This window comes from Zootoca vivipara, chromosome 6, assembly GCF_963506605.1.
Source record: "Zootoca vivipara chromosome 6, rZooViv1.1, whole genome shotgun sequence".
Classification (NCBI taxonomy): domain Eukaryota; kingdom Metazoa; phylum Chordata; class Lepidosauria; order Squamata; family Lacertidae; genus Zootoca; species Zootoca vivipara.
The window spans coordinates 26,696,555-26,711,670 of record NC_083281.1 but is presented as its reverse complement, the minus strand read 5'-3'; the positions used below and the strand labels follow the sequence as shown (position 1 = coordinate 26,711,670).

Here is a 15,116-nt window from a genome sequence, read left to right as displayed (position 1 = left end):
GTAGCTTGTTTAAATGTCATCATCCTGATTGTTTGAGGGTCTGAGTCAAATAATTTATCTTCAGGTAATGATAAACTTGTTTATTAGATTAATATGCAATTCAGGTGGGACCAGCAAACCTAACAATGTTCTCATTTTTAAAGACACTACAGTACATGGAAATAGAGATGTGAGTCATGGAATGGGGGTCGATGAATGAAGGGAGGCAATTTGTGGATTGCATATGACTTAAGGGCTAATCAGGGTCAAATGTCACATTGCACTGTGATTGATTTTGAAATGGTTGGGTCATAGCTCAGTGGCAAATAAAATCTGCTTTGCATGCAGAAGGTCCCAGATCTAATCCCCAACATCTCCAGATAGGACTGGTAGAGACAATGAACAGCATTAGACAATATTGCTATTTCCTGCTTTTCTGCATATGTGTGCCTTTGTTCCCTCATGGTTCCCTGATGAAGATGGGAGGGGGGAGGATTATGCTGGTGTATAACAACCCTTTTTTTTCACTTTACCACTGTGATTTTTCAGGGTTGAGGAAACGACCCCCCCAAACAAAGAATACAGAAACAAGCATTTACATTGTGCAAAAACTCAAATACAATGTGGAAAATAACAGTTAGGGGAATACCAAGAAAAATGAAGCAAACTGCCACGTGAATGCAGCCCTAAACATCTTTGCTCCCAAACAGCTGCAAGATTGGTAAAGGATTCACCCCTTTTGATAGTTCCGCTGCCCTTGCAAATCCATTGGGTGGGAGACTTGCAGAAGGCACTCTCTGGTAGGGTTGCCAGACTCAATAGAGGACAGGACTTCTGTGCCTTTAATTGCCCTGCTCTTTTTTGAGTCTGGAAACCTTAAAGAGAAACTAGCAGATCCTTTGTTTAATTTCCAAGCAAAGGGTCTGCTGGTTTCTCTTTAAGGTTTCCAGACTCAAAAGAGAGCAGGGCAATTAAAGGCACAGAAGTCCTGTCCTCTATTGAGTCTGGCAACCCTATTCTCTAGGGCATCCCCTAAACTGCAGAATTTTGATCTTCCCCACAGCAGTGTGTTTGGCACCTTCATTGTATATAATGTACCTGTAACTTTTATTACATGCTGACGTCAAACCTCTTTACCCTGACCTTTAGCTTCTAAAATATACCTATATCAGAACCCACCCTATTCTTCTGGTTGTAAATTGTTTTAACTGATTTTAATATTATCAGCTTAGGAGGCTGCCTTATACAGAGGCAGACCATTGGGATATCTAGCTCAGTATTCTCCAACACTGACTGGCAGCTGCTCTCCAGAGTTTCAGACAGGCGATCTCTCCAAGCCTTACCTGGGATTGAACCTGGGACCTTCTGCATGCTGAGCAGAACCTCAAGTGCTGAGCTACAGCCCTTCCCCATTCCTGTGTACGGCATTTTCATATTGTTGTAACCTGCCCTAGGGTCCTAAGGTGAAGGGCGGGTAAGAACACTTATCAATGAAAGTAATTAAAAAATGTCAGGAAGACATGTTCTGCATCCAGAAAGTCTGCTTTTCATTGGGGGAAGAGTTGAAAGTCACAATTCCATACTTACAGGTAGAAGTGGTATAGTCTTCACAATAAGCGACTTCACGTGGTTTTACTGGCTATGTGGCTCAACTCTCAGAATAACTCCAACTGAAGATAATGGCCCATTGCTCTGTGAAACTGTCCTGCATCTGCATCTCAATTCACGTACGTCGCTTAATTCTTACAGCTAAACTGATTTATTTGTAAAACAAATAATTAACACACACATACACGACAGATTTTGGTAAGGATGCAATAAACATTCCATCTGGGGAAATTTATATTTCTGGGAACTGGGGATGTGGCATTGTAATTTTACTTTTGTGCAAATTTTGCCCCAGCACTGTTAAAGAAGGTGCATTTGCTGCCACGAATGTCAGCCTTGGTTCCCCCTGATTCTCCATTTTCTCACTCTTAACATCTACTTAGGGGGAATTCGCAGCATGATGTCATCATGTTGTCTCCCTGTCACCATTCCAATGCATTAGTTGAAACCAAGTTAGGGAGGAGAGAGAACTGAAAATACACTCTGTGGTGATGCAACAGCTTAGGTTCCAGCTTAACTAGACATTACAGGAAGAGGAAGGGGAAGTAGCTGTGTGTGGCTGCTGATTCCAGCACGTCGACCATGAGATCTACCAAGCTTGAGGCCCAGTTCATATGGGGGGAAAAATTCCGCACTGGTTTTTCCCCTAGTGTGGTGGTGAATAAGAAAACTGGACTGGATGGCCCTTGGGGTTGGACTGGATGGCCCTTGTGGTCTCTTCCAACTCTATGATTCTATGATTCTATGATTCTATGAGAGCTGGCATAGCATAGTGGTTAGAGCGCTGGGCTAGGACAATGGAGACCAGGGTTCAAATTCCCACTCAGTTATGAAGCTCTCAGCCTAGCCTACCCCACAGGGCCGTCGTGAAGGTAAGTTGAAGACAGGGAGAAACCATGTAGGCCACTTTGCACTTCTTCGAGGAAAGGTGGGAGAGGTATGTCGTAATAATACCATTAATTTATTAATCATATTATAAACCGCAATCTCAAGACATGAAATAATAAATCTCAAGACATGAAATAATAAATCTCAAGACATGAAATAAATAAATAAAAACAAATATTGTTAAAACAAAACTGAAACCCCCACTGGGAAAGCCCGGGCGAGCAAAAATATATTCAGTGTAGTGTTGTGTTGTGGTTAGAGAGGTTAGAGACCAGGGCTCAAATCCTCACTTGGCCATTAAGCTCACTGGGTGACCTTGGGCCAGTCGCTGCCTTTTAGCAGAACCTCCCTCACAGGATTGTAGTGAGGGTTAAATAAGGAGGGGGGAGAACCATGTACACTACCTTGAGGTCCTTGGGGGGGAAATGGGCTATAAATTCAACAAACAACAAACAAAAGCAACAGAATTTCAGCATTATTGTTGTTGTGTTTAAAAACTCCTTCTGCTGGTTGCTGATGTTTCGACTGGGGACTTCCTGTAGCCGCTCAAGAGTTGAAAAAATAGGTAAAAGGGTAAAAGACCCCTGGATGCTTAAGTTGCAACTAAGGGGTTGCAGCGCTCATCTTGATTTCAGGCTGAGGGAGCCAGCATTTGTCCACAGGTTTCTGGGCCATGACTAAACCACTTCTGGCACAACAGATCACCATGACACCGTTTATCTTCCTGCTGCAACAGTACCTATTTATCTACTTGCACTGGCATGCTTTCGAACTGCTAGGTTGGCAGGGGCTGGGACAGAGCAACAGGAGCTCACCCCGTTGTGTGAATTCGAACTGCCGAACTTCTAATCAGCAAGCCCAAGAGGCTCAGTGGTTTAGACCTCAGCACCACCCGTGTCCCAGTTGAAACAATGCACTCTGCTTCTTTCCAAAGGAGCTGTCCAAATTCTTAACTGGCATTTTCCAGGGTTGAAACTTGGCATGGAAAAGAAATGTCCAGGGCAAAGCTGTGGCCAGCCTTGGCACAAACAAAGCCCTGGAACAGTGTGGGGAATATGATGTACTCCATGGGTTCATCAAACAATGACGTGTGGTGCACATGTCCGAAGAGTAGATGTGTGCCCATTTCGACGCACCTTCCTTGCTAGGTCCACCAGAGGAGGAGGAATCAAGGAGGGCTGTGTTACAAATCTTACCTCTTCAATAAGCATGCAACATAGAAATTAGCACAGAAATAACATCTGATGTTGGGGGGAGGGGGAGGAATTAAAAACTCCACTGTTTTAAGAACAGTCATACCTCGGGTTACGAACACCTCGGTTTGCGAACAGTTCGGGTTACAAACTGCGCAAACCCGGAAGTGTTTTCGCCGCGTGCGCGTGCGCAGTCTGCGCATGCGCAAAGCGCGGAAATCGCACTTTGCGCATGCGCAAAATGGCGCTTTGCGTCGCGTTCGGTTTACGAACTATTCAGGTTACGAACTGCGATCCGGAACGGATTGCGTTCGTAACCCGAGGTATTACTGTACTGCTAGTCATCTGTAGCACAGCAACACTCTCTCACCTACAAGCTATTTTGTTTTTGTTTTTTTACAAACATTTTACTGTCTAGTGACCTAGAGTAAATATTTCCTCACCACAGGCAACCTGGTAAATGGTAATTTGCAAATTTGCTTTTGCATGTTTGTCTGGCAAGTCCTAATTCAACGAACCAGTCAGGATGGGGTGGGCATAGCTTTGTGACTCTGTGATACACCTTTATTTTAAACAAATATCACACACACAGTGAACAAACATAGATGTAAATCTGAAGTTAATGGTTTGGGAAATATGAATTGCGTAGGTTAATAATAAAACTGGAACAATGCGGATTTCTTCTCTTACCTCTAGCCCTTGCAGCTGCTTGACTTCTCTTCCCCATTCCCAAGGTCAGCTCCTGGACCTCCTCTCCTTGCCTTGGAATAGCTAGATTTTGTAACTATCTTTAAATAGGCAAATGATGGGAGGGTGCTTATATCATGCCCAGGTCTAATACTAGCCATACTTCAAGGTCTTTGAATTAATTTACAAAACTTTGACCAACTGAAGTCGAGGGTTCCTAAGAACTGCCAGGAGTCTGGATCCTTATATCAGAGCTTGATCCAATGATCCAAGTGCAAGAATCTGATTAAGCTTCAGGAAGAACTTTATGACAATAAGAGCTGTTTGACAGTGGAACGACCTCCCTCAGGAGCTGGTGAACTCTCCTTCATTTGAGGTTTTTAAGCAGAGGTTGGATGAGCATCTCTCATCAATGCATTGCAGGAGTTTAGGCTAGACGACCCTCAGGGCCCCTTCCAACTCTACGACTCTTTGATTGTATGATCACTGAGATCATCTGCAGGAGTTTCGGTCATTCCTTGAGTTGGTGAGGATAATTTGACATTGACACAAAACCAAACCTTTAGTGCCATCAGCTCCAGTTCTGTGGAATGCTCTACTAATAGAGATTGGGTAAGCATCTTCCCTTTAACTTTCCATTTAATGAAAACTTTTCTATGCTGCCAGGCTTATGTAGACAATTAAGAAAACATATTCTGTGGACAGTTTGAATGTTTAGGTGGTTTTCACCACACACATACACACATGCACACACATACTGGTTGTAAACTGCCTTGCTATCTTATAAAATGAAATTGCACTATACAAGTGTTTTTATAAATAAAACGAACACAACATTTTATTCCCTGGAGGCGCAGGTTGCAGCCACAGCTAAGGTGGCATTTTTCCATCTCTGCCGTATCAAGCAGTTGGTCCCTTACCTTTCTCGCCCTGATCTGGCCTCAGTGATCCATGTGACGGTCACCTCCAGGCTTGATTATTGTAACTCGCTCTACGCGGGGCTGCCCTTGAAGCTGACCCAGAAACTCCAGCGGGTGCAGAATGCCGCGGTGAGGCTCCTTACGGGATCCTGGCTGCGGGATCACATTCATCCAGTGTTTTTATCAGCTGCACTGGCTCCCGGTGGAGTACAGGATCAGGTTTAAGGTGCTGGTTTTGACCTTTAAAGCCCTGTGCGGCTTGGGACCCCCGTACCTACGGGACTGCCTCTCCTGGTATGCCCCGCGGAGGACCTTAAGGTCCACAAACAACAATATTCTGGAGATCCCGAGCCATAAGGTGGCTAGATTGGCCGCTACTAGGGCCAGGGCCTTTTCAGTATTGGCCCCAACTAGGTGGAATGCTCTTTCACAGGAGACCAGGGCCCTGTGGGATTTGTCATCTTTCTGCAGGGCCTGCAAGACAGAGCTGTTCCGCCTGGCCTTTGGGTTGGACTTAGTCTGACCCCTGTGTTTTCCTCCCTCATGGCTGGATTTATGGACTACTTAAAATGAGGCTGCATTTTAAATTTTAATATTGTATTTTAATCTGTATTTTAATTAATTGATTTTTATGTTTTATTGTAATTTTATTGGTCTGAGCTGCCCTGAGCCCGGTTCTGACTGGGGAGGGCGGGGTATAAATAAATAATTTATTATTATTTATTATTATTTTATTTCATATGTTTCTATGCCACTTAAGACCAAAACAGTCTCCTAGTGGTTTACAGAAAGGTAACAAAAACAACAGAAGCTAAAAATAATAATACAAAATACAAAATACAATACCGGGTCAAATAATAAAACCCCTCCCCTACAAAAAAATCACAACATAGCAGCACATATAGAAAACATTTTAAGAATGAAAGGAGACATACCTGGCTACCCCATCCCATGTGATTCTCACAACAGCCCTGTGTAGTAGGTTATGCTAAGAGATAGCAACTGGTACAAAGTCACTCAGTGAGTAGGATTTGAACCTTTTCCCCTGACCTCTTGCTTGGCACTGCAATCACTGCACCACATCCACATATGCCAGCCCAATTCTGACTTAGGCCCAGGAACAATAGAGTGGAAAGGATGTGGAATTTGATCAAGCAACCCTGTGTTCTGGGAAGATTTCCAGGGTCTGCCTGAAAGAAAACAGATAAACCTTTCACCCCCATCATTCTGCCCGGACACTGAGGTCCAGTGCCGAGGGCCCTCTCGCAGATCCCTCGCTGCGAGAAGCCAAGTTACAGGGAACCAGGCAGAGGGCCTTCTCAGTAGTGGCACCCTCCCTGTGGAATGCCCTCTCACCAGATGTCAAAGACAAAAACAACTACCAGACTTTTAGAAGACATCTGAAAGCAGCCCTGTTTAGGGAAGCTTTTAATGTTTAATAGATTATTGTAGTTTAATATTCTGTTGGAAGCCACCCAGAGTGGCTGGGGAAGCCCAGCTAGATGGGCGGGGTATAAATAAAAAAATATTATTATTATAAATTATTATTCTGCAATGTAAATTGCCCACTGTAGTCTTGCACTGGGCAGTCACAGGAGAAGGTAGGTACAATCACTGGCTGCCCCCTAAATTGGTCAAATTGGTTGTTGTGCTTTTAACAGTGGTAGATTGGTCTGCAGAAAGCTTTCCAACACATAGAGGTATATATTACCACCTGCTAAAGCTTCTATTTAAAAAAGCCAGGAGCAGAGGTAGCTTTTAAAAGGGAGAAGAGATAATCCTTTGTGTTGTGGGATGTTCTCTGGCACACACTCTGTTTATATGGGGCAGTGATGAGGCCCTATGGGATAGCTCAGGCAGTAGAGCATGAGACTCTTAATCTCAGGGTTGTGGGTTCAAGCCCCACGTTGAGCAAAAGGATCTTGCATTGCCGGGGGTTGGACTAGATGACCCTCACAGTCCTTTCCAACTCTACAATTCTATGATTCTAAGGAGGTTTGGTGGGTGCCCATGTGAAAATCTTCCATCTGCCGTCATGTCCCAAACGATTGAATTTTCTGGAAATCTTGATGTTCAGTTTAGCCACACACATTTTTTTTCTAATTCCTTTCTTGCTCCTTGATCTTTCTGAGAAACAAGGGTGTTTTTTGTTTACCACGTCCACTAAAAATACAATCAATTCTTTCTGAGAAATGAGGTGGGTTTTTTGTTTTTGTTTATTAAAATCCCAAATTCCACTAAAAAAACAATTCTCACATGCATATCCCATACAGGTTTCCTCAAGCAACCAGCACATAAACAAATGCATACAACAATGCATAGAATTATATGGATAATAATAATAATATTTAGAAAAACCCCCGCTGCAGAAATATAATGCCACTTGGGGCTGGACATTTCATACATGTATTTTAAAATTTATTTTTACATTTTAACCATATAATGTATACGGTACATATTAAAGTAACAAGAAAGGTACACCATTAAAACAACCATAAAGGTAAAGGGTAAAGGGGCCCCTGACCATCAGGTCCAGTCATGTCCGACTCTGGGGTTGCGGCGCTCATCTCGCTCTATAGGCCGAGGGAGCCAGCGTTTATCCACAGACAGCTTCCGGGTCATGTGGCCAGCATGACAAAGCTGCTTCTGGCGAACCAGAGCAGCGCACGGAAACACCGTTTATCTTCCCGCCGGAGCGGTCCCTATTTATCTACTTGCACTTTGATGTGCTTTCGAACTGCTAGGTGGGCAGGAGCTGGGACCAAGCAATGGGAGCTCACCCCATTGCAGGGATTCGAACCGCCGACTGTCTGATCAGTAAGCCCTAGACTCTGTGGTTTAACCCACAGCGCCACCTGGTTTAAAAACCATACAAAAATATAAAACATGAAACCATCAAAAAGCAACATTATTATAAGGGTAGCAGTAACTAATACTGGTGGGAAAGCAGGAAAATAAAAGGAAAGTTCCGCCATTCTTCCAAATAAGATCATACTTGGCTGGAACAAAGTGGCCCATCACATGAGTATTCATTTAAATAAAAAAGGGCCACCATTTGGTCACAAAGTCTCTCAGTGCAGCAGAGCCCTTTGAGTTCATGATTAAGCTTCTCCAAGTAAACAATGTACAGACCGTTTTTATGCCACACATCCTGTGTAAAAGCCAAGGCAACCTTCCAGCTCTGAATTATAGTCAGATGGGCTGCAAACAGGAGGAATGTAATCAAAGGTCAGAACAATTGGGGTGTTATTTATTGTCAAACTTTGGGTTGCCAGCTATCAGCTTACCAATTATGGATGCAATTGTGGATGGTCCCAGCACATATGCCTATAAGTGCCCTTATCTGGGCAGCCCCACCAGCAGGTTAAGGTAAAGGGACCCCTGACTGTTAGGTCCAGTCGTGGACAACTCTGGGGTTGCGACGCTCATCTTCCTTTACTGGCCGAGGGAGCAGGCATACAGCTTCCGGGTCATGTGGCCAGCATGACTAAGCCATTTCTGGCGAACCAGAGCAGCGCACGGAAACGCCGTTTACCTTCCCACCACAGTGGTACCTATTTATCTACTTGCACTGGTGTGCTTTCAAACTGCTAGGTTGGCAGGAGTAGGGACCGATCAATGGGAGCTCACCCCTTCGTGGGGATTCAAACCGCTGACCTTCTGATTGGCAAGCCCTAGGCTCTGTGGTTTAACCCACAGCGCCACCAGCAGGTATTAAACCCTAAACCCAAGATGGGGGCAAGTGTGGCCAGTGGGTGGAGAGTTCTCCCATGTACTGGCAGAGACTGGTGTGTGTGTGTGTGTGTGTGTGTGTGTGTGTGTGTGTGTTTTAAAAGCATACTATTTGCATATAACCAGGCATATAACCACCACATAAGCAGCCCAGACATAAGTGAGTTCTCAATGCAAGAGGCAGTCTGACACAGGAAAAGTTCAATCAGGTCAGAGCTCCAAAGTCCATCTATAAATCCATTTAAAATGGATTTCCCTCCATCCCTACTCTGGAGGCAGAACACCTGGAAATCACTGGAAGATGCAATTTCATCCTTGATGTTTGCAAACAACGACAACTGATATATTCCTGCCAGCGAAAAGCAACCAAGTTTGCCCATTTTCAAGGTGATGTTAATTTCCAATTCAAAATGCAGGTTGAAATGGTAAGTTCATGGCTTCAGGTGGAAAACTTGCGTTGGGAAACTAGAACAACTGGCAGATTATGGATGAAGATACTGTTTGGATTTGAATGTTCTCTGCTTCCTGTGGGTTTAAGCACCAGGTTTGCTTCTCTATGTGGGGTGCTTGCTCCAGACTGCTCAATCATCTGATGACCCAGATCTTTGCTGAGTCGCAAAAGGTGTAGGGGTGGGAGCCCCTGCCAATCCACTGGGGAGATCTGAAGCATTTATATGTCCAGCTCCTGCTTTGTTCCCTTCAGGAGTCTTGCAGCAACACAAACAGCAGGGTGACACAAAAGCCCGGATCTTGCTGCACATGCCAAGCCAGCAGCTGCCGAAGGCTTGTCGGATGGTGTGGGAGGAGAAGAAGAAGATGACAGGGTCCAAGGTGGTGTTCAGGGAGGTGAGGAAGAAAGTCTCCACTCTCCAGGAAGGACTCTCCTTATTAATGAAGCCCACAATGTGGGAGATGTTGTATGGTGCAAAAGCAATGGAGAAATTAAGCAACGTGGCCACCGCCAGGCACACCGCCCGTTTCTTTTTGTGGGGAGGGATGTTGGGCATGGTGGTCAAGATGCGGATCACGTTGACATAGCAGAAGAAGGTGATGGCGAGAGGCAGGCAGAAGAGGAGGAGGCAGAGCTCCAGCCGGAAAGGGAGAAGGATGCGGAGCTGCTCCTGGGAGAAGCTGTAGTAACATGTGGTGGTGTTAAGGTCCGACGGGGTCCTGTTGTGGTATTCGACAGCATAGACAATGCTGGCACAGTGGGAGCAGGCCAGGAACCAGAAGAAGATGCTGGCTGCTATTGCAGAGGTTGGCTTGCGATTCAGCTTGTGCTTGACCGGATGGGCAACGCACAGATAGCGTTCCACACTGACCGCCATGAGGAAAAGGGTGCTGAGGTAGATGCTGCTGTAGAAGAAGAAGTTGGTGAGTGGGCAAAGGAAGCCAGGAAGAGGCCAAGTCATGTCACTGGCAGCCTCCACCATTTTCAAGGGCAGGAAGATCAGCAGGAAAAGGTCGGAGATGGTCAAGTTGAACAAGAAGATGTCGATGGGAACTGGCTTCTGCCTCACTTTCTTCAGGAATGCGTAGCCAGCCAGGAGATTGGAAGGCAAGCCTGCCAGGAAGGAGAAGGTATAGATTGCAAGGACAATAGCCTTCTTCATGGGTGTCATCTCAGTTTCTGCAAAAGAAGGGTGAGATTATTAGATAAGAACGTTAAGTGAGGGAAGCTGTCTCTACTGCTTCAAGTATCATTCAGAGATGGCTGTCCTGTCTCTTGGAATGCACTCAGTCTCCTGCATAGTATGAACTATAATGGTTCCCCAGATCCGGGATGGTCAATATTTATTTATTTATTATTACGGTCGAGGACCAGCTCTTAGAAGTACCGGTAAAATAAAATAAAAATAGAAATAGAAATAAAATGGATCCTTTTGAAAGAAAAGTTTCCGGGAGCGTAACGTATATAAGACGCTTTGGACTAGATTTAAAAGAAAATATAACAATGCTAAAAGTTTAACCCTTAAAATAGTGGCTGCAGAAAGCTGAGCCTAGCTCGCTCGGGGTGCCATTGAGGAAAAATTCAGACAGGGCTGGGAAGAAAGTCTGTGTCTGCATATTTGGGCACAGAATCTGGCGACCGCCCTGGTTATCTTCAGGTCTTTGCCTAGCAAGAGCAGGTTGTATAACTGCCTTTCCAGGAGGCTTGCTAACCTCACCAGTATGGGATCCAGGATCTCCCTTCGAGCTTCTTCATATAGGGGGCATCTGAAGAACAAGTGCTCAGGGCTTCCTATTTCCCCTAGTGGGCATACGCAGAGTCTTTGGGCATATGGGATTTTTTTGTAAAGCCCCTCCAGCACAGGCGTGGGCAATGTCGCGCTTCTGGCAAGTGTAAAAGCCCTTCTTGTGTTTTCTGACAGGAGAAAGGAGAGGTAAGGTGCCGGGGCGGCTATGTATCTCTCAATTTCTCCAGTTCTGTATTCAGGGCATCTTGAGCAGTCCTGTTGTCTTTCGATATCAATGAGTCGTTGTCTGACAGTTGATTTAGCTTGCCTTAGAGATCCATCCTTAGGAGGGCATGGGGGGCAAGGCCCATATTCTGGAGAGAGTTCAGAACCGCTAGCTGCCAACCGGACTGGAACTGGTCACATAGGATCAGTGGCACAATCCCTTGGGGTTTCAGATTTAGAGCCAGCCATTTATAGATTGATGATAGGCAGATTAAAGCCTCCACTCTTGTCGTTCCCGTTTCAAGTCTGACCCATGCATTGGATACACATTTGGGGATCTGGGATGGTCAATATGGTACCCTCTGGATGTCACCGGATCACAACTCCCACCATCCATTAGCACTGGCCAAGGGGCTGGGTCTGTTGGGAGTTGGAGTGCAAAGCATCAGGCCAGCACAATGGAGGGATGAAATGGACAAATCTTTCCATCACTATCAAGGAATAGGCATGAGCTAAGCAGGCGTGAGCTCTGCGAGTCTTAAAGTAAGCTGGAGATACCACTTCTTTTTTTGTGGGTTGGGAGTTAAACTGTCTGAAGCTCAACATAAGAAAAAAAAACCTAAGATCATGGCCACTGGTCCCATCACCTCCTGGCAAATAGAAGGGGAAGAAATGGGGGCAGTGAGAGATTTTACTTTCTTGGGTTCCATAATCACTGCAGATGGTGACAGCAGTCAGGAAATTAAAAGACGCCTGCTTCTTGGGAGAAAAGCAATGACAAACCTAGAAAGCATCTTAAAAAGCAGAGACATCACCTTGCCTACAAAGGTCCATATAGTTAAAGCTATGGTTTTCCCAGTAGTGATGTATGGAAGTGAGAGCTGGACCATAAAGAAGGCTGATCGCCGAAGAATTGATGCTTTTGAATTATGGTGCTTGAAGAGACTCTTGAGAGTCCCATGGACTGCAAGAAGATCAAACCTATCCATTCTGAAGGAAATCAGCCCTGAGTGCTCACTGGAAGGACAGATCCTGAAGCTGAGGCTCCAATACTTTGGCCACCTCATGAGAAGAGAAGACTCCCTGGAAAAGACCCTGATGTTGGGAAAGACTGAGGGCACAAGGAGAAGGGGACGACAGAGGACGAGATGGTTGGACGGTGTTCTCGAAGCTACCAACATGAGTCTGATCAAACTGCAGTGGAAGACAGGAGTGCCTGGCATGCTCTGGTCCATGGGGTCACGAAGAGTCAGACACGACTAAACGACTAAACCACAACAGTTAAACTGCTGTTTTGTCAGCCTCTGCAGTGAAATCTTTCAACGGCAGCTTGATGTGTGACGCAATGTTGAAGTTTTTGCAGCTCAAGCTGTTGCTAAAGCACAAGAACAGTCTGGAGTTTCCTTTTTTATTTTTAATAAAAAAGATGTGTCTCAGTTCCCAACTCTAACTGTGCATTGCAGTGCTGTGTTGTGTTGTGTTGGCTGTCACTTCATGTTGGGTTGGATCTTAATTCATTCATAAATTCAGTGGCCCTGATTTGCATTGCACCAAGGAGGTGGCTTAGCTTTGTGTTGTGAATGGAGAGCAGATGTCTCAACAAGGTAAAATATACTGGCTCATGAAACACACTCAGCTGCTCTCCCAGCTTCAATGGATGTGCTTCATAAACCCAAACCCCATTATTCCTTCTCAGCACAAGGTCTGCCTTTGAGTTTTCCCAGTTTGGGTTTTCCCCAGGCTGACACCACATTCACACCATACATTTAAAGCAGTAGGATACCATATTAAACAGGCAAGGCTTCCCCACATCCTTGTAGAAATTCATTGCCTTATCTACTGTGCATTTGTCTCATTCACTTTTAAAGCTACCCAAATTGGTGGCCGTCACCACTTCTTGCGGTAGGAAATTTCTTGGCTTGACTACGTGCAGCATGAAGAAATACTTTTTGTTATCTGCCCTAAATCTTCTCAGGCTCTCTGGCTTGAGAGCAGTACATGTGAAAAGGATCTAGGAGTCTTGGTAGACCACAAACTTGACATGAGTCAACAGTGTGATGTAGCAGCTAAAAAAGCCAATGCATCTAGATCAAGGGAAGTAATAGTACCACTGTATTCTGCTCTGGTCAGACCTCACTTGGAATACTGTGTCCAGTTCTGGGCACCACAGTTCAAGAAGGTTACTGACAAGCTGGAACGTGTCCAGAGGAGGGCAACCAAAATGGTCAAAGGCCTGGAAATGATGCCTTATGAGGAATGGCTTAGGGAGCTGGGTATGTTTAGCCTGGAGAAGAGAAGGTTAAGAGATGATATGATAGCCATGTTCAAATATATTAAAGGATGCCATATAGAGGAGGGAGAAAGGTTGTTTTTTGCTGCTCCAGAGAAGCGGACACGGAGCAATGGATTCAAACTAGAAGAAAGAAGATTCTACCTAAACATTAGGAAGAACTTCCTGATAGTAAGAGCTGTTCAACAGTGGAATTTGCTGCCAAGGAGTGTGGTGGAGTCTCCTTCTTTGGAGGTCTTTAAGCAGAGGCTTGACAGCCATCTGTCAGGAATGCGTTGACGGTGTTTCCTGCTTGGCAGGGGGTTGGACTGGATGACCCTTGTGGTCTCTTCCAACTCTATGATTCTATGATTCATGAGAGAGAAGAACAGCACCTCTCTAGCATTTTCTCCATACTGTGCAAAATTTCCTACACCTCAATCTTTCGCTGTTTACATCTAAAAACAAACAAACTTAAAAGCCCCCAAACATTGTAATTTTTCTCATATGGGAGTTGCTCCAACTTCTGGATTCATGTCTACCAGAAATCATAATTATAACTATTTCACTATATTAAGCATTTTTTTAAAAAAACAATTCTAGCCATGTTTTCTAAACTTACTTGTGTTCTAGGAGATCAATCACTCTGCTCTGTCTTCACGGAGGATTAGAACCACAACTTTCCAGAGATGACTCAAAGACCAGCCTGAATTCTTTCTTTCAAAAAGATCCCAGTGGGCATATTCACATGCAACTTGAGAAAGTTGGAGCATCTGTCCAACAGACGAAAGTGCAAGTCCTTATGAGACAATTTGGAGGAAGTGAGGTCATTTGCAGAAAAAGGAACCCATCACAAATAGCAACAAATAAACTGGAAACCTTGTGGCAGAGGGGGAGGAAATTGATTTCAAGGTCACTATGAAAGTCAACCGTTGTGCAAAACTTTAATGAAATCTTCTTCAATCTTCTTTTTAACTAAGATTTTCCATTTCCCTCCCCATGCCCCAACAGGGCAGAATTAGATGATTTCCTATGTTGCTGGACCAGATTAGCTGAAAATCCCACAAGACCCATAATCGACCATAATGAAATTTAGCCTTCCAGTCCTTGCATCAAGTTTCATTCTCTTCCCCACCTATGCTATTTGATTCCTTCATCACAATGTTTTGGGCTAGATGATCCTCAGGATCACTTCCAACTCTACAATTTTATGATTCACTCTCAAAGCCGGCTTCTACATCTCCCATCCCTGCTTGCGAGAACTGCCTTGGGATGAGGTGTGTTTTGGAACCAGGTTCAATTAAGGAAATGAAAGAGGATGTTCTGAGCAAATTACAGGGGAATTGCTAGGAAAGGACACACTTTGTGGCTTTAAGTTGCTGCTACTAGGACTTTTTTTTTTTGCCTAACCACGGATAGATCAGAAAAGTAGCATCCT

At 44.7% G+C, this 15,116-nt stretch overlaps 1 protein-coding gene across 1 annotated transcript; it reads right to left on the bottom strand.

Moving 5' to 3' along the window:
* Nucleotides 1-8,074: 8,074 nt before the first annotated feature.
* On the bottom strand, nucleotides 8,075-14,436 carry LOC118086728 (free fatty acid receptor 2-like). The gene is made up of 2 exons (XM_060276522.1): nucleotides 14,301-14,436; nucleotides 8,075-10,637 (listed from the first exon to the last, which is right to left on the bottom strand). The coding sequence occupies exon 2, from the start codon at nucleotides 10,627-10,629 to the stop codon at nucleotides 9,589-9,591; it is 1,041 nt and encodes a 346-aa protein (XP_060132505.1). The 5' UTR covers nucleotides 10,630-10,637; nucleotides 14,301-14,436; the 3' UTR covers nucleotides 8,075-9,588.
* Between the last annotated feature and the right edge of the window lie 680 nt (nucleotides 14,437-15,116).